The sequence below is a fragment of the Miscanthus floridulus genome, chromosome 9, assembly GCF_019320115.1.
Source record: "Miscanthus floridulus cultivar M001 chromosome 9, ASM1932011v1, whole genome shotgun sequence".
NCBI lineage: Eukaryota > Viridiplantae > Streptophyta > Magnoliopsida > Poales > Poaceae > Miscanthus > Miscanthus floridulus.
This window is the reverse complement of record NC_089588.1, coordinates 59,424,906-59,442,760: the sequence shown is the minus strand read 5'-3', so window position 1 is coordinate 59,442,760 and position 17,855 is coordinate 59,424,906. Positions and strand designations below refer to the sequence as shown.

The 17,855-nt window shown below is 40.5% G+C and overlaps 1 protein-coding gene across 2 annotated transcripts; it reads left to right on the top strand.

The window, feature by feature from the left end:
- The first annotated feature begins 9,498 nt into the window (after window positions 1-9,498).
- LOC136482000 (CBBY-like protein) lies at window positions 9,499-15,363 on the top strand. 2 transcript variants are annotated; one of them, XM_066479258.1, is made up of 8 exons: window positions 9,502-9,900; window positions 11,127-11,197; window positions 12,157-12,315; window positions 13,112-13,178; window positions 13,845-13,940; window positions 14,264-14,310; window positions 14,615-14,695; window positions 15,154-15,363. In XM_066479258.1, exons 1-8 carry the CDS (start codon window positions 9,601-9,603, stop codon window positions 15,275-15,277), a joined length of 945 nt encoding a protein of 314 aa, XP_066335355.1. In that variant the 5' UTR covers window positions 9,502-9,600; the 3' UTR covers window positions 15,278-15,363. The 2 variants fall into 2 exon arrangements, with proteins under 2 accessions (XP_066335356.1, XP_066335355.1); XM_066479259.1 differs by lacking the exon at window positions 13,845-13,940 and having other exon boundaries at window positions 9,499-9,900.
- The last annotated feature ends 2,492 nt before the right edge of the window (window positions 15,364-17,855 follow it).

Below are 17,855 nucleotides of genomic sequence, written 5' to 3'. Positions count from 1 at the left end.
ATTGGTCTTGCCTATAGGGAAAAACTTTGCTAGAAAGGCCTTTGAACATCTTGCCCACGTATTGATGTTATCTTTGTTGGTATAGAACCATTGCTTCGCCCTTCCCACTAGCAAGAATGGAAACAAGTGGAGTAGTATGATGTCTTGAGCAATGTCCTTGATGGTGATTGTGCTGCTTATCTCTAGAAAATTCTGAAGATGAACACTAGCATCTTCATGTGCCTTTCACTTAATGGAGTAGCTTGCACCATGTTGATGAGACTTGGCTTGATCTCAAACTCAAGGTTGTTGGTTTTGAGTGTTGGTCCAGTGCGAATGTTCTCAGTGCTTGGAGCAAAGAATTCACGCAGAGTCTTTTTAGCCATAGCTTCATAAACTGGTGTTGAGCCTCCTTTTAATTGGTTTGATTCTAAAAAGATTGTCGGTGAATCATAACCAACCTTGCAATACCCTGTACAAGATATGAACAAAGACGAACAAGGGTAAGCCTACTAAAGCATAGGTATAAAGTTATAATCTCATCTATAAGTATTTATTTGATCAATTCTCTTAGCCTTGTACCCCTCCCCGGCAATGGTGCCAGAAATGCTTGTTGGTATTTCTTAGCATCACCTTAATACTAAGTTGTCATCCCTAGCAATGATGCTAGAAATGTGTTATTGGTAATTATTGAGAACACATGTACATTTATATATATATTAAGTAATACGTAAGCGCATAGATAATATACCATTGTAGCATTTCACCCGGGAGTATGTCAGGTATCGTTATTTATATTATCCATAGGGAGGAGCTATGGGGTTGGCACAGAGATATTGTCAAATATATATACTTATGACAAGATCATTAACTCTCATGCTATAGCAGGGGTAAGTCAAATGATAAATAAATGATAAGTGAAAGGCATTGATAGTAATCCAGAGATAGGAATAGATACTCATAAATATAGTATGGCTAGGCAGGAGATTATTTAAGAGCAAAAGATTCCTAAGTCATTCCATATTTACTATCTTTTGTACACTCAAGTATGAACACTCTCATCTATAGCATAAGTAACTTTGTATCTATGCATAAGAAACATTACTAAGGAAGATCAAGAACAGAGGTTGACTCCCTTCCCAACCAGATTCTACTTGCTCTATAAATAGGGAGTGGACTACAAAGGACTCAACATGAGTGTCACATCTACGATCTACCACATGACCCAGAGTGTAGAATGCATCCACAGGTAAACTATTTAAGTACCATGCTTACATAATGTCGACCACTTAACTCACTCGAGTATTGAGCTAAGCGCTTTGTGAACATATGCTTGTATTCATAATCAATCATAACTATATCAAGCACATAACTAAGCAAACTAGGAACATAATAAATAGCAACATATTATTAAAGTAGCACAAAGTCATCAATAAAGAGTGTGGGGGTATGGCCCCCGGTATCCACGGCAGACCACATGGGTTGCGCCCTCAGGGCTGGCCCAGCCCACAAGACGAAGCCTTACGGGGCACGACTTTGGTTGGCGCCTTCCACAAGACATCTAGAAGATATCCCAAAGATACTACGGGATCTATTAGGATATGTATGATCCCAAGATTCCTATAATCAGTTATTACTTTTCGGTTATCTCTTAGATCTAACCGACTTGTAACCCTGCTCCTCAGACTATATAAGGCAGGCAGGGACCCCCTCCAAACACACGCAATATCATACGATAGCTAATACATACTAATAGACCATAGGAGTAGGGTATTATGTCATACTAATAGCCTGAACCTGTCTAACTCGTGTGTCTCTATTGCCTTCTTGTTCTTGATCTCACGCTCCTCTGTCGATCAATCTACCTTCGTGGAATACCCCTCGGAGAACATCGCCGCCTATGTTGGGGACTCCTCGGTGCTCGGTCATCGATAGCGACGCCAGGGACTCCTCGCTCATCGGTGCTTGGACATCGCCAGCGATGCCGGGGACTCCCCGCTCCTCGGTGCTCGGTCATTGCCAGTGACGCCGGGGACTCCTCGCTCCTTGATGCTCGGTCATCCCCAATGACGCCGGGGACTCCTCGCTCCTCGGTGCTTGGTCATCGCCAGCGACACCGGGGACTCCTCGCTCCTCGGTGCTCGGACATCACCAGTGACGCCGGGGACTCCTCGCTCCTCGGTCATCGCCAGCGACGCTGGGGACTCCTCACTCCTCGGTGCTTGGACATCGCCAGCAACGCTAGGGACTCCTCGCTCCTCGGTGCTCGATCAACGCCAGCGATGCCGGGGACTCCTCGGTGCTCCCTTGGTGGTTGGATCTTGCTACGTCTCATCGGTGTGCTATTAAGCTGCTCCATGCTGTTCGGATCAGGGTGCTGATCTTGGGCAGCACGTCTAGGGTCTTGATACGCGCATGTCAGACAACGTCAGCAAGCTTTCAGACTTCTTTTTCTTTGACCCTACTACAAGATTCATTCTTCATCTTCCAGCAGTCTTAGGGACTAAGTGGACACACTTCACCTTGCGGTGAATGTGCTTGTTCTTATCTCGTGGCTATGCCCGAGGACTGGCTGCCTGCTCGGCTGGTCTTCTACTTTCTGACCCTGGCACCACGTAACTATGTCACCTACTATCAGGCTCAGGGACTAGCTATGGGGGTATGGCCTCTGGTATCCATGGCAGACCACATGGGCTACGCCCTTAGGGGTGGCCCAGCCCACAAGACGAAGCCTTGCGAGGCACGACTCTGGTCGGCGCCTTCCGCAAGACATCTAGAAGATATCCCAAAGATACTACGAGATCTGTTAGGATATATATGATCCCAAGATTCCTGTAATCAGTTATTACTTTCCGGTTATCTCTCAGATCTAACCGACTTGTAACCCTGCTCTCTGGACCATATAAGGCGGGCAGGGAGCCCCTCCAAACACATGCAATGTCATACGATAGCTAATACAAACCAACAGACCACAGGAGTATGGTATTACGTCATACTGATGGCCTAAACCTGTCTAACTCATGTGTCTCTGTTGCCTTCTTGTTCTTGATCTCACGCTCCTCTACCAATCAATCTACCTTTGTGAGATACCCCTCGGAGGACTATCGATGATATTCTGTCGACAAAGAGGGATACAATGGATATACCGGCCTCTAGATGGCGAATCCAGAATCTTGAGCAATAGCCCAAACTCTACCTAAATCTTGGTAGCTAGCCTATACTAGAAATTGAAGAATTGGAGCTCTATTCTCTTCTATATGTAAACCCTAATTTCTGATCTGATCTTGACTTATTGTAGATGCCTTAGGAAGTGGGGCAGGGGCTAGTATATATAGGCTAGAGCATCAATCCTGAGCCCTCAGATCAAATAGACTTGAATAAACGGCATAGATGCAATCCTTAAGGCAGTGGAGAACAAACATATGAAGAGAGGGCTGACACATAGGCCCCAGGGGCTAGCCGGCCTGCACGTGGAAGCGTCTCGGTCTCCACTTTGGTGTGCTATCTTCTCAAGTCTTCTAGAACCTTCTAGGGTAGTTTTCGCTACGGATAAGCGTGATTTTATTTGATGTTTTGATCCTCCTTGATGGTTTTCTAGAAAAACCCAACTGAAAACCTAGATTCACCAAAACTCATGGAAATTGTCAGTTTAAACCCCTAAGTCTATGTTGCTGATCATTTTCATGCATGATTTCAAGTTATATTGATGGTTCTTGATGGATGGTACCTACTGTCAACACATGACAAGTGGGCTAATAAAAATCCAACACGTGGAAGGAAGTCATCAAGCCACATGACCGAATCAAAAAACCCCTAAGTCTATGTTGCTGATCATTTTCATACATGATTTCAAGTTATATTGATGGTTCTTGATGGATGGTACCTACTGTCAACACATGACAAGTGGGCTAATAAAAATCCAACACATGGAAGGAAGTCGTCAAGCCATGTGACCGAATCAAAAAACAAAAAATGGACGGATAACACTGAGACATGTGGTCGAATAAGAAACAGCTATGTGGACCAATAAAAATACGACACATAGTCTAATAAAAAAATGACACGTGACCCAACCACAACACAACACGTGTGCTAATAGAAAACTGACATGTGGAACAATAGGAGCCCAACACGTCGTCTAGTAAGAACCTGAAACGTGCAAGAACCAAAGATGGCCACATTGTGCAATAAGAAGGTGACACATACCCAAATCATCTCCAATGCAACCGGCTATAGCATGTACATGTGGAAACCATCTCCAACAGAAGCACCCGCCAGCGTGGCCGCCCCTGCCACGCATACCAAAACACTTCTGTTACGGTCAGTTTTTTATCATAGATAAAGCCACTTCTATGATGATTTTCTAGATTCATCATAAAAGTACAAGTATGATGCGACTTCTATGATGAACCATTTTCCATAATAAATTCGTTATAAAACAGAAATTATGACGAATTTAGCTCCTTCAGTGATAAAAATTATTCGTCATACAAGTGGATATTCCTAGTAGTGTTAAGTCCTCCTTTTCATCTTCACCACCCGTAGATATTTTTAAGTCTAGATTTCTATCACTTCATGTTCCCCATGGATTCGATACCCTAGGAATACTCTTAGGTGAAAGCTACTCTAATAGCCGTGCGCTTGCGGTTATGTTGACACCAAAATTTGGTTCGAGATGAGGAGGCCATAAGGTCAGAAACTTATCAATGAAAGTTGAAGTATTCAACAAGATTGGCTAACTAAATTGCCATCAACTGGATAAGATGATGCCATCATTTCAAGGGAATGGGCCCCATTGGCAAGAACGACATGGGACGAAGCAAGAAGACACGTCGGACTTCATAGAAAGGAAAGATTGAGGTCCAAGTTATCGTAATTTAGGAAGCTTTATTTTCTTATCCAAATTTAAGATCAGTCTTGTTCTACCAGGACTCATAGTCAAGCCTCGGGTATAAATATTGAACCCTGGCTATTATAACAGACATCTCAGCGATCAATCAAAAACTAGTACCTTTACTTTTCGGCTTATGCCACCCTCTAGGAGTAGGAGTAGAGTAGATCTTGATGAGTTCTTCGGCGAGCAGGATTGTCATCGGTTAAGTCTGACCTTCGGTTTGTCTGTGAGTATCCATCATGACTTATATTTTGTTTATAAGGCTACCATCGATTAAGTCTGGCCTCTTAAAAGCACATCAGTTAATTGTAAGGTTGCATTGGTCTAGCTCATATCTCTTACAATTATCTGAAACAAGTTACCCTTGATTCTTATCAAAATTTGTACGGTTGCATCGGTCCGGCTTGTATCTCATACAAATTTTGATACGGATTAGTTATCGGCTAAATCTATTAAGATCGGTAGGGTTTCCTTGTTGTTTTTAATAGATTTACTAGTTATTGATCTTGTTATAATTAGTTTCTTACTATTTGTAATAAAATCACCCCTTGCCCGGTTAAGATTGAAATAGATCGGCTTTACATATCTTTTAATCATCGTTTTGTTGCTCTTTCCTATTTACATTTTGCTATGACTATGGTTTCGGTCAACTTAGCCATTTTGATCCAATCTTGATCGAAGATAGCATGTGGTCAGGATGTGTTTAACCCTAAGTAAAGCTTGCTAGTTAATGAAATCCAGTCTAGAACTGCTACTATGGCCATCATCGATCCGGTCGACCCCCACTCTTAGCACTATAGATTGAACATCGTTAAATAGCAAGTGTTTCTTATGGTCAAACATAGCCTCTAGCTGCATGTTATGTCTACATCGGCTATTTAGTCGATCGCCTATGCTTCCACGATCATAGCATGCTTTTACGATTCAGTTAAGCGCATATAGATTCGTATGCTTTGAGGGTTTAACATGTTATCTCTATCATAGTTGCATCGGTCCGGCTTGTATCCCCACTATTAGAGATAATAGATTAGATTTGATAGGTGTATGGACTTATCCACGCTTAATGGTTGAGTGTTTGCATGTTATGAGTATTCTTTCATCGGGATCGACTATTTTAGCCGATAGCCCATACATTGAGAATATATTGGCTATTTACATGCTTTTACTTGTTTTTGTCTTGGTTAAAAGCTAGTATGTTTCTCATTTAATGCCTCTACGTCTACTTCTTAACCTTTTTGCATGTTTTCGTGATCATCGGCTGTTTAGATCTATGCAATTGAGTAACTGATAATTGCCAATATGTTCATTTGTTTATCATGCATCATGAACATGCTGGATATCGACTCTCTAATTGATAGCCTTGTATCATTGGCTACTTAGCCGCACATTGTTCATGATGCAAGGCTATCAACTAGAGAGTCGATATCCAGCATGTTCATGATGCATGATAAACAAATGAACATATTGGCAATTATCAGTTATTCAATTGCATAGATCTAAACAACCGATGATCACGAAAACATGCAAAAAGGTGTAAGAAGTAGACATGGAAGCATTAAATGAGAAACATACTAGCTTTTAACCAAGAAAAAAACAAGTAAAAGCATGTAAATAGCCAATATATTCTCAATGTACGGGCTATCTGCTAAAACAGCCGATCCTGATGAAAGAAGACACATAACATGCAAACACTCAACCATTAAGCGTGGATAAGTCCATACACCTATCGAATCTAATCTATTATCTCTAATAGTGGGGATACAAGCCGGACCGATGCAACTATGATAGAGATAACAGGTTAAACCCTCAAAGCATACGAATCTATATGCGCTTAATTGAATCGTGAAAGCATGCTACGATCGTGGAAGCATAGGCGATTGACTAAATAACTGATGTAGACATAGCATGCAGCTAGAGGCTATGTTTCACCATAAGCAAGACTTGCTATTTAACGATGTTCGATCAATAGTGCTAAGAGTGGGGGTCGACTGGATCGATGGCAGCCATAATATCAGTTCTAGACTAGATTTCATTATCTAGCAAGCTTTACTTAGGGTTAAACACATCCTGACCACATGCTATCTTCGATCAAGATTTGATCAAAACGGCTAAGTTGACCGAAACCATAGTCATAGCAAAATGTAAATAGGAAAGAGCAACAAAACGATGATTAAAAGAGATGTAAAGCCGATTTGTTTCAATCTTAACCGGGCAAGGGGTGATTTTATTACAAATAGTAAGAAACTAATTATAACAAGATAGATAACTAGCAAATCTATTAAAAACAACAAGGAAACCCTACCGATCTTAATAGATGTAGCCGATAACTAATCCGTATTAAAATTTATATGAGATACGAGCCGGACCAATGCAATCGTACAAATTTTGATAAGAATCAAGGGTAACTTGTATCAGATAATTGTAAGAGATATGAGCCGGACCGATGCAACCTTACAATTAACTGATGATAACTAACTTATACCGTGCTTTTAAGAGGTCAGAATTAATTGATGTCAGACTTATAAACAAAATATAAGTCATGATGGATACTCACAGACAAATCGAAGGTCAGACTTAACCGATGGCAGCCCTGCTTGCCGAAGAACTCACCAAGATCTACTCTACTCCTACTCCTAGAGGGTGGCGTAAGCCAAAAAGTAAAGGTACTAGTTTTTTATTGATCACTGAGATGTCTGTTTCAATAGTTGGGGTTCAATATTTATACTTGAGGCTTGACTATGAGTCCTGGTCGAACAAGACTGATCTTAAATTTGGATAAGAAAATAAAGCTTCCTAAATTACGATAACTTGGACCTCAATCTTTCCTTTCTATGAAGTTTGACGTGTCTTCTTGCTTCGTGCCATGTCGTTCTTGCTAATGGGGCCCATTCCCTTGAAATGATGGCATCATCTTATCTAGTTGATGGCAATTTAGTTAGCCGATCTTGTTGAATACTTCAGCTTTCATTGATAAGTTTCTGACCTTATGGCCTCCTCATCTCGAACCAAATTTTGGTGTCAACATAACTGCAAGCGCACGGCTGTTAGAGTAGCTTTCACCTAAGAGTATTCCTAGGGTATCGAATCCACGGGGAACATGAAGTGATAGAAATCTAGACTTAAAAATATCTACGGGTGGTGAAGATGAAAAGGAGGACTTAACACTACTAGGAATATCCACTTGTATGATGAACAATTTTTATCACTGAAGGAGCTAAATTCGTCATAATTTCAGTTTTATAACGAATTTATGATGGAAAACGGTTCATCATAGAAGTCGCATCATACTTGTACTTTTATGATGAATCTAGAAAATCGTCATAGAAGTGGCTTGATCTATGATAAAAAAACTGACCGTAATAGAAGTGTTTTGGCATGCGTGGCAGGGGGCGGCCACGCTGGCGGGTGCTTCTGTTGAGATGGTTTCCACATGTACATGCTATAGCCAGTTGCATTGGAGATGGTTCGGGTATATGTCAACTTCTTATTGCACAATGTGGCCATCTCTGGTTCTTGCACGTTTCATGTTCTTACTGGACGACGTGTTGGGCCCCTGTTGTTCCACATGTCAGTTTTTCTATTAGCACACGTGTTGTGTTGCGGTTGGGTCACGTGCACTTCTTTATTGGACCATGTGTCATATTTTTATTGGTCCACATAGCTGTTTCTTATTCGACCACGTGCCTCGGTGCTATCCGTCTATGTTTTGTTTTTTTATTCGGTGGCTTGACGACTTCCTTCCACGTGTCGGATTTTTATTAACGCACTTGTCATGTGTTGACAGTAGTCCATCACTTTTCGCCATCGACAGGTCAATTCTGTGTGCCACCTCTGGTGTCAACACTTGTCCTCATCTATTCATGATTCAGCAATGCCTCTACCAACATACAAGAGGGAGCCACTCACGGTGGTAAAAGCCCTACCAAAGTGAAATCTTATGAGCATTTTGTCCAGATTATCCATCCTACCAACGACAAACATGCTCTGAAATTAAAAGAACTGAAACCAACACATGCGCCAAACCCTAACAAATGCACGACGGTAACAACTGGGTAAACCACATCAAAGATTTCTACCCCCTGCTCAACCACTCCGCCTAAATCACCCATATGACGCCTTGTATCCCAAGTCAACAGCAAACCCCAATTCCCCCCAAAATCAATGCTATGCATTCTGACCTAGCGCAAATCAAAATCCCAAATTGGGTCTACGAGTAGCAAGTGCGGACCTGATCGACGTGTAGGACTCCAACCACCGTGGCGTGCTCCCGATCATCGCCGCGCTGCTCATGTCGTCAGAGAGGGAGAAGAGAACGAGGGCATGTCTATCTGCGCGGGCGAAGAGGGAGACAAAGACGGAAAGGGAGCGTGGGGAGGCGTATTCTTTTGATGGGCTGCCTAACAAGTGGGGCTGGACGCTAGCGTGGCCGCGGCTGCCATGCTGGAACGCCACGTCCACAAAACCGGCCACCCAAACCACCCCAGGGACTAAATCAAACGGTTTGACAATGTTTAAAGTGCTTAACATCCAGTTTTGTAGGTGGGGGTATTAAATATGCCAGGTCCAATAATTCAAGGGTTATGGACTTTTTCCACATCAGAAAGAACAGGGCGAAACATGAACAGTGCTTCACCATCTAAAATCCTCACGCCCGCATCTTCAGCCACAACCCACAAGCGCGCGATATCCACCCATCTACCCACCACCTTTCCCCGCTCAAAGAAACCATGTCAATGGCGGCAGCCGCCGCCGCCGCGGCATCATCCACGATGCTGCGGGCAAGCAACATCTCTGTCGCGCGCCCCGTCCCAGTCACCGCCGGTCAGCAGCTCATCCCAAGCGGCGTTGCCTGCTGCATCCGCACCGTGAGTGGGCGGAGAGCAGCGGTCGCGCGCGCGGCAGCGGCAGGCGATGGGGGTGCGCCGGCCAGTGCCCTTCCGGCGGTGCTGTTGTTCGATTGCGACGGTGTGCTGGTGGACACCGAGAAGGACGGCCACCGCATCTCCTTCAACGAAGCATTCGCCGAGGTCCGGTTCCTTCCATCGATACTCCCGTTCATCTCCATTTTCCTGATGCGGCTGCACCTCCGACGTTGATCTTTTCTGTGGTTCCTATGCTCCTAGTTATTTAAACCGATGGCTCACGGACCATTCTTTGTTTTCTTCTGACAAATTTGTCCTGCAGCGCAGTTGACCTGTAATGATTGATTGAGACCATGCCTTTGGAATAATATGCATCTGATGAAATTTTGAAATAATGGTATATTTATATTGATATAATATGGGACCTGGGTCCATCTTCTTTCAACAATGCAGGGTTCATGTTAATTAGTCTTACCTGCTATGGTTGGAAGCTGACAATTGCATTAATGCTGTGAAGCTTATTTTGTTTTAACTAAAAATAGGAGGGTTTTTATATCGCAAAAAAGGAGTTTTTTCCCTTAATAAAAAAGAGGGGTTTCCCGTACCGACTAAATTTTATATATGATGAAAAGGGACAAGCTAGAGATTATATTACAAACATAAGAAGAAACAGAGAAAAAACCAGAAAAGATGAACAAAACCTGTATAGCCAGTGTTCAGTTAACGGGAAATATTTTTTTTTCTTGTACCGAAGGAGATGAGGCAATGATTAAAGCCATCTCTTCCTTTTAGTTTTGCCACTGGGCACTTGCAGCAAACCACAAAATTAAGCCTATATGGGGTTCACATGGCTAGCTCAGCTTTGCATCCCTAATGAGAGATGGCTTGGCTTATCGAGGACATTTTATAGCAAATTGCCCTTTGCCTAAGCTGGTTTGTGCATTATAAGAAATGCATTACATGGAGGTAGCCCCTTGCCTTTATGTATTTTCTTCATGCGCCTTGCATTGGGCCATATTAGATAATGCTATAGTTACGAGTTTTCAGTTAAAAAGATCATCATTTCGCATAAGTCATTGAGACTGATAGTAGCACTTAATTAAAATGGTGAATTGCATAAATAAGTGGCAATTCGTCGCACTTTGATGGGCCTGCTTGGATGGATGTATCCTGCATCAAAACTTAAACATGGATATGATCAAAAGGCTTATATTGACTGATAATGTGGTTTAGTTAGAAGGCTTAGTCTGTTCTTGATATTAAAGGATAAAAGGACTAATGCATGTTCTTGTGGATCATTGATTAAATCTAAGAGATGCCACTAAAAGAACTAAATCTACTGATTCTTGTTGTTTCAAAGTGTGTGTGATCAAGTTTTTTGATATTTACAGAGGGAATTAGGTGTGAGTTGGGATGTTGAACTGTATGGAGAATTGCTCAAGATAGGTGGTGGAAAGGAAAGGTCACTCTTCTATTTACTCTTCTCATATCATGATCATTTAGCTTTTCAAATTATCTTAGTGTCCACGAGAAACATTTACATCCAATGTGATACTAAGAAATTAAGGAGATAGCACTTTACTTTGGTTTTTAACATTTCTTCGCATCTATTTTATCACCTATAAGAAGCATGATCTAGTAAGAAGACAGAACTCTACAATCACTAATTCTAAATTTGAATGGAAAATCATAAACACAAACTCTCTGCATGAGACACATATCCAATTGAAAATTTTCTTAGACACATTTATTTGATTTTAGTCTCATAAGACAGATGCGTATGTTAACATTAATTGTTCATGTAATGAATTTTCACTTTATTCAGTTTTATTACTTGTATATTGATTATCAGGCTTTTTAAATATTATTACAAATACTCAACTAGCATGTAGTAATCAGTCCATGGTTTCAAAAGTTTTCTGACCGTTTTCCATCTCTAGTGTAAATTTAATGAAATATTGCTCCTAGGGACTGTTTAGTCCATGTGTTTATTATCAACTGATAAGAGCAAAATGTAGGTGATTAATTGTTAAAATATTATGAAAGTATCTCCACAAAATATGCTCATCATATTCGAAACTTTCAATCATAGAAAAACTAAAGCTCTAAGTTAGCAGCGACTGACAATAGTAAAGAATTCCATACAAACACACAAATTTATTCCATCTTTTTCATTGACCTAATAGAAAAATTGATATCAAAAGTTCAATCATCAATCTGTAACTCTAAATAAATCTTTTGCTTTTAAAAAGAAGCAACTAAATTGCAAAAGACAAAGGTTTAAACAGAATATAGGATGATTGATTGGCCAATGTGTCATCAAACTAAACAATTATTCGTATTTCAAGGTCTACTAAACTTGAAATATTTATGGTATATTAATTATTGATTTTTTATTCAATTGTAAGTGTTTGTTTTCAGGATGACAGCTTACTTCAACCAGACAGGATGGCCAGCCAAAGCACCAAAGACTGATGAGGAAAGAAAGGAGTTCATTGCTTCTCTTCACAAGAGGAAAACAGAATTATTCATGGCCCTAATTGAGAAAAAGTTGCTTCCTCTCCGTCCAGGTGTTCAAAGGTCAATATGTCCAACAATTTGTTGGCCTTACAGTTTAACTAAGTTTAAATGAACCTATAAGTTGTGACATTCAGAAATATTTCTTTCTGCTTGAACATAAGTGATTTGACATGCTGCCATACAACATAATGGGGAATTAAAATGTTTATGTCACTCGTAACAACAAAATGATAGTCTTTATGTCAAATGCTTTTTTAATTTCGTGTAGTAACATGTAGCACTAACCCAAGAGATACAAAAATGCATGGAAACGTCTTCTTTTTCTAACACTAGAAGTCATGTTCCTCGACCACCTTACAAAATTTGAACTTAAAACTCAAATGTATGGTGTCTTATTAGGGGATAGATTGAACAAGCTGAAATACTTTGGAGTAAATTGAACTGAAATGTTTTTGGGATCAAGCACACAAAGTGGACTTTTGGTTATACTAAAATAGTTTTTTTATCTTATTTTGTATTAACCTATGAACGATCATGACCAAAAGAATATGAAAGTGAAAACTCTTATGGTATGGTCAAGGCATTTATACTTTGGGAAACTTTATTTCTCCTTTTAATGATTTACAATCTAATTACACTTTCAAACTATAAGGGCAAAAGTATAAGAAACGAGGTGAAACTGCTTTGGATCAGTGAAATTGTGAACTTAAGAACTTCATGTCTTTTGTTGAAGTCCATGGTACATGCACTAGAAAAACACACCAATGAAACCTAAATCTGAAGCTTCATCATGAGAACACAAGTTAAAACCTTTAAGCTAGTCGAATACCTGCTAGATTAATTTTCAACTTTACAGGTTAATCGATGAAGCTTTAGGAAAGGCAGTTAAAGTTGCAGTGTGCAGTACATCAAATGAGAAAGCTGTAAGTAATTAAGCATTTTCCACCTGCAAATGCTTTTAATAGCTATATGCAGTTAGAGTTACTATAGATATCTCCACATCTGGGACAACAGTTTCTTGCAACTTTTATCCTGCGGAAAATTATTGGTTGGTGAAATGTTTGAAGTTATGACAAATTCATTTGATCTGTTAGCAGGACACCTAACAAATAACAAAATTCAAACAATGAAAGGGAAGTGTTGAAATTTAGCTGATACTTTCAACCAGTATTTCTCATTCTAGATCCTTACCTTTCCTTGGCACTACATCTGTAAATTTCCATATATCATCCCTACTTAGGAAAAGCCTTTTGCCAATTTTGCAGTTCAAATGAAACATTTTCTCTAATAATATTTTTTATTCCTGCGATATATAAAAATAATTTTATTTTTTTCTAACTTGAATGTTAAAAATTTATGAAAATAAATAAGCTGCCTAATGCAAATTTAGCAGCATTATAAGATGTCACTACAATTTCTAACATCCAATATTTACTATTTGTCACTTATTTTAGGTCACCAGACCAAGATTTACACTCTCTTAACATCCAATCACCGATAATTAAGAAACATATTTTATGCAACTAAAGCTGGGCAGATTATTGATCAAAAAGCAGGGCAAATTATAGATGTTTCTTTCCTGATTACAGGTTTCAGCAATAGTGTCATACTTACTAGGGCCTGATAGAGGTGAAAAGATTACCATATTTGCTGGAGATGTGGTTCCTCGCAAAAAACCTGACCCTGTAAGTTGATTTCACATTTTAATGAACTCTAAACATTAGTTCATTTTTCCCTGTTAAGTTATTTACTTGAAATAATGTTTTGGAAAATGTAAATAGACTATGATAACGACTTGTGACTTAGGCTTGGTGCCACCAAAAGGGTCCCTGATATGGTACCACATTACACTATGCGTGTGGCAGCCCAAGATTAGTTATATTTGTTTAAGACAGAAATATAACCTTTTCTCAAGTAGCTATTTACGTAACATACAATTTGTGTATTACACTTGGGAAAAATCCTTTATCTATATCAGATATTATGTGTTTTTTATGCTTCTTTTCAGGCAATCTACATATTAGCAGCAACTACACTCGGAGTTGATCCACAAAGGTACTGAAAGATATGTTTGGAACAATTTTTGTACAAATTCTATCTATTACTTTCACAAATATCATTGCAAGGAATAATGTGGTAACTTTTTAGCGTTGCTAGCTTTTCTATATTTAATCAGCTTATAATTAACTTGGTTTAGTTAGGCTACTAGCGCAAACTGTATTATTCTTTGTCAATGTACTTCTACACTTTTTTAATTTACTCGATCTATCATTGCAGTCTACATGATTAGTAAATGTTAGGATGTTTCCATAATCCCTTATATCTTTTTTTTTTCTAATCATGCTTCTTTTATATGCAGCTGTGTTGTTGTTGAAGACAGTACTATAGGGCTTGCAGCGGCAAAAGCTGCCGGCATGAAGTGTATCGTAACAAAAAGCGGGTACAAATTTTCTTCTTCGAAACACTTCAACCGGCATAGTTTATAACTTGACAACAATTGGTAGACCTTTCTAATGAAGGTGTTAATCTGACTAGTATATGAGATGAAATGCCAAATTCACGTAGCCTTTGTGTTGTATACACAATATGCTCTTCTTGAGTTGTAATCGATATAATTTTCTTGCACGCAATGTGTTGCACATTAAATATCTATAATCTAACAGATGTAAAGTGTTGTTGCTCGATATTTGAATCAATATCATCCATATGTCAGTTTATTTATCAAATTTTATTTAATTCTTATATTTTTCTATTTCAGAAAAAAGTATTATATTTATCTAAATTATAATTTTCTTTTACTTCTGTGTTATGATATTTTTAGGACACATTTTGTTGATTGTTCAGATTACAGTTTTGATGCTCATTTTGTAATCAGATGTACCATAAATATGTTTTCAGCTACACTGCAGAAGAGGACTTTGAGACAGCGGATGCTGTGTTCGATTGCATTGGTGACCCACCAGAAGTGCGCTTCGATTGGGATTTCTGTGCCAACTTGCTCCAGAAACAATATGTAAGCTGAAAGAGGGCAAATGCAAGTGATATGCATGTAAAGGAATTCGAATGTAAAAAGTAACGAAAATAAGCTATACATGTAATTGTTTATTTGATGAGCTGAATGGACTTCGTTTTTGTTCATCCCAAAAGTCGCACCTGTTCTGCATAGTTATGAATCCATTCCTCGCTGCTCTTGTTTCGATAAATGGCCGGACAAGCGATTAAGTCTGTTTGTTGATTTGCATGGTTTGCCTGCCGTTGGCCACCCTTCAAGATTTTGGCCACCATTTGGTTCAACTCAATTATCATACATCCTGAATTTTACCTGTGGCTGTGCTGGTGTTGTGTTGCTTGTCGTTTTCAATGTGTCCAAGTTGGCTATCTCTTGATTGGCTTCGCAACTTGCACAAATGATTTTGCAAGGTAGGGTTCGTTTGTCACAAACAAACATGGTCGAAATTTGGACATATATTTTGGGATTGAACGATAACATAGTCAATAGGAATAACTTGTTTAATGTTTTAGCAGTTTCCATGTATGCGGTACAAGAGAAGTCTCCTAAAGTTGGAAAATAATTTATGTTAATTGGATTAAGGGAACACATGCATAGCACAAGGGTAGAAGATTGCAAGAGCCAAAGTCTTTTTCAACATGGGTGCAAGAAGTATATACTCACACAAGGGCAATGTACAAGTGTGTTTAGTGAAGCACCACAGAATTGAAGCTGAAGCAAAGCATGAAGACATAAGACACAAGAAGTTGCATGATGGAATATTGCAAGCCGTGCACACATGATCATGTTATACACACTGTCTGATCAAGTCCAAGACGTATATACGTTGGTATGAGCTTCTAGGCTCCTCAGGTATGTGCTTTAGGTGGTTAATGACAACATCGCTTTTTTGACTAACATGTGTATTTTGAGAAAAAAAGGTTTTATGGTAGACCAAGCTTGAAGATGAAGTGTCGTAACTCGTAAAGCATTAATGGAGAAGCAAGACATCTTTGCATGTATGGTTAGCATATGGATTGGAAGATCGTTAACGCTATGCCATGATGCTTGAAGAATAGAGACATCCCAAATGGTCGATGACAAAATGATCAAAGAAATCAAGGTTGAAGAAGGAGATCAATCAAGAAGTGAAGTGAATCAATCAGGGACTCAAGGTCAAGTGGATTGTGGAGGGGTCAAGTATTGCAAGAGAGGACCCAAGGATTGAATATCTTTCAAGAGTTAGGACCACCAAGAAAGGGAGTCAAGGGTGCAAAGGCTCAACCTAATATTCAACTGTGCATGGTGATGCATCTCTGAAAGCTGGTGCCAATGCTAATGACGCCCTTCGGGCCCAACATCTTCAACTTGATGTAGGTGTAGTTGGGAATGGCCATAAACTTCGCATAACACGGACAGTGTAAGATGGCGTGGTAGGTGCCTGGGTAGTTAGTGACATGGTGACATGCAGATCGATCTGCCAAGGGGGGTATCCTATTTGCCGAGCACCACCCCATGGAACGGTGGCCTCTCTAGTCAAATGCGGGAGCGCAGGATTCCAACAGAGTTGAGTGTATCGCTGTAAAGGATGTTGAGCCTGCTGCCACCATCCATCAACACGCACTTACCCCTAATGACTGGGTCAACGATGAGTTAGAATCTCCCTAGCTGGGGGATGTGATCTGGATGGTCTGTGTGGTCTAACGTGATGGTCGAATTGAACCATCGAAGGCGTGAAGGAACGACTAGCTCAACCATGCAGACGTCAAGGAGAGTGAACTTCTGTTGCCACGTAGACTCGTACGCAGCTGGCCCTATGATGCTGACCCCGTTTGACTCCCAAAAAGGCTCCCTATCATTCTTCTTGTCCGCTTTGGACTTGAGGTCCCCACGGAGGACCCAGTTTTTTCAGGAGCTTACACTCCTGGTAGAGTGGTAGACGTGCTTGATGGAACCATAGTGTGGTTCGGGTGGGCCCTCCACCAGTTTCTCGAAGTGGTCAGGCATGCTTGCGGGCTTGGAGCAGGGGCACTACTTGTCGGTGTGATCTGTCGCGCTGATGAAATGTCCCGCTGAGGATGAATATCAAAAGACGCCGTGGCATCGAATTGGATACCAAGCGGGCATTGTTTTGTGAAATGTAAATTTGCTAGAGAGTGCTGGTGAGAGTTGCAGATTGAAGCCCTGAGTGTGAAGTAATTAACATGAGATGCAGTCATCGAGGGAACTTGTTCAGGAGATAATGAAGCTGACCCGCAGCCTTGCACAAAAACTGTGCTGCTACTCTGGAAGTGGTGGGATGTGCAGAACAAAGTCAATGCCAGAGAGAAGCAATTGTCATGCTAGGAAGTTGCACGTGTGATACCAATGACGATGCGGGATTTGCAGAAAGAAATACGAAGGGAGGATCTACCTGTTGTGACACACGCGCCGCCAACGCTGGGAGCCGCCCCCACAAGAGTGGCTGAAAATTAACATGGATGGTGCTATTCTGGGGAGACTAAAACAGGCGCTTGGGGTTTCATCACCGGGGACTCCCTCTCCCTGGGAGAATCTGTACTAGACTAGAAGGTGCTGGCAATGCCGGGCCGCGGTTTATGATGCGTTGATG

What these genes read in the sequence shown, in the direction of transcription:
- LOC136482000 (XM_066479258.1), top strand. Translation starts at nt 9,601, where the DNA reads ATGTCAATGGCGGCAGCCGCCGCCGCCGCGGCATCATCCACGATGCTG. An exon ending in TCAACGAAGCATTCGCCGAG is followed by an intron (nt 9,901 to 11,126) that starts GTCCGGTTCCTT and finishes TGATATTTACAG; the next exon opens with AGGGAATTAGGTGTGAGTTG. An exon ending in TGTATCGTAACAAAAAGCGG is followed by an intron (nt 14,696 to 15,153) that starts GTACAAATTTTC and finishes ATATGTTTTCAG; the next exon opens with CTACACTGCAGAAGAGGACT.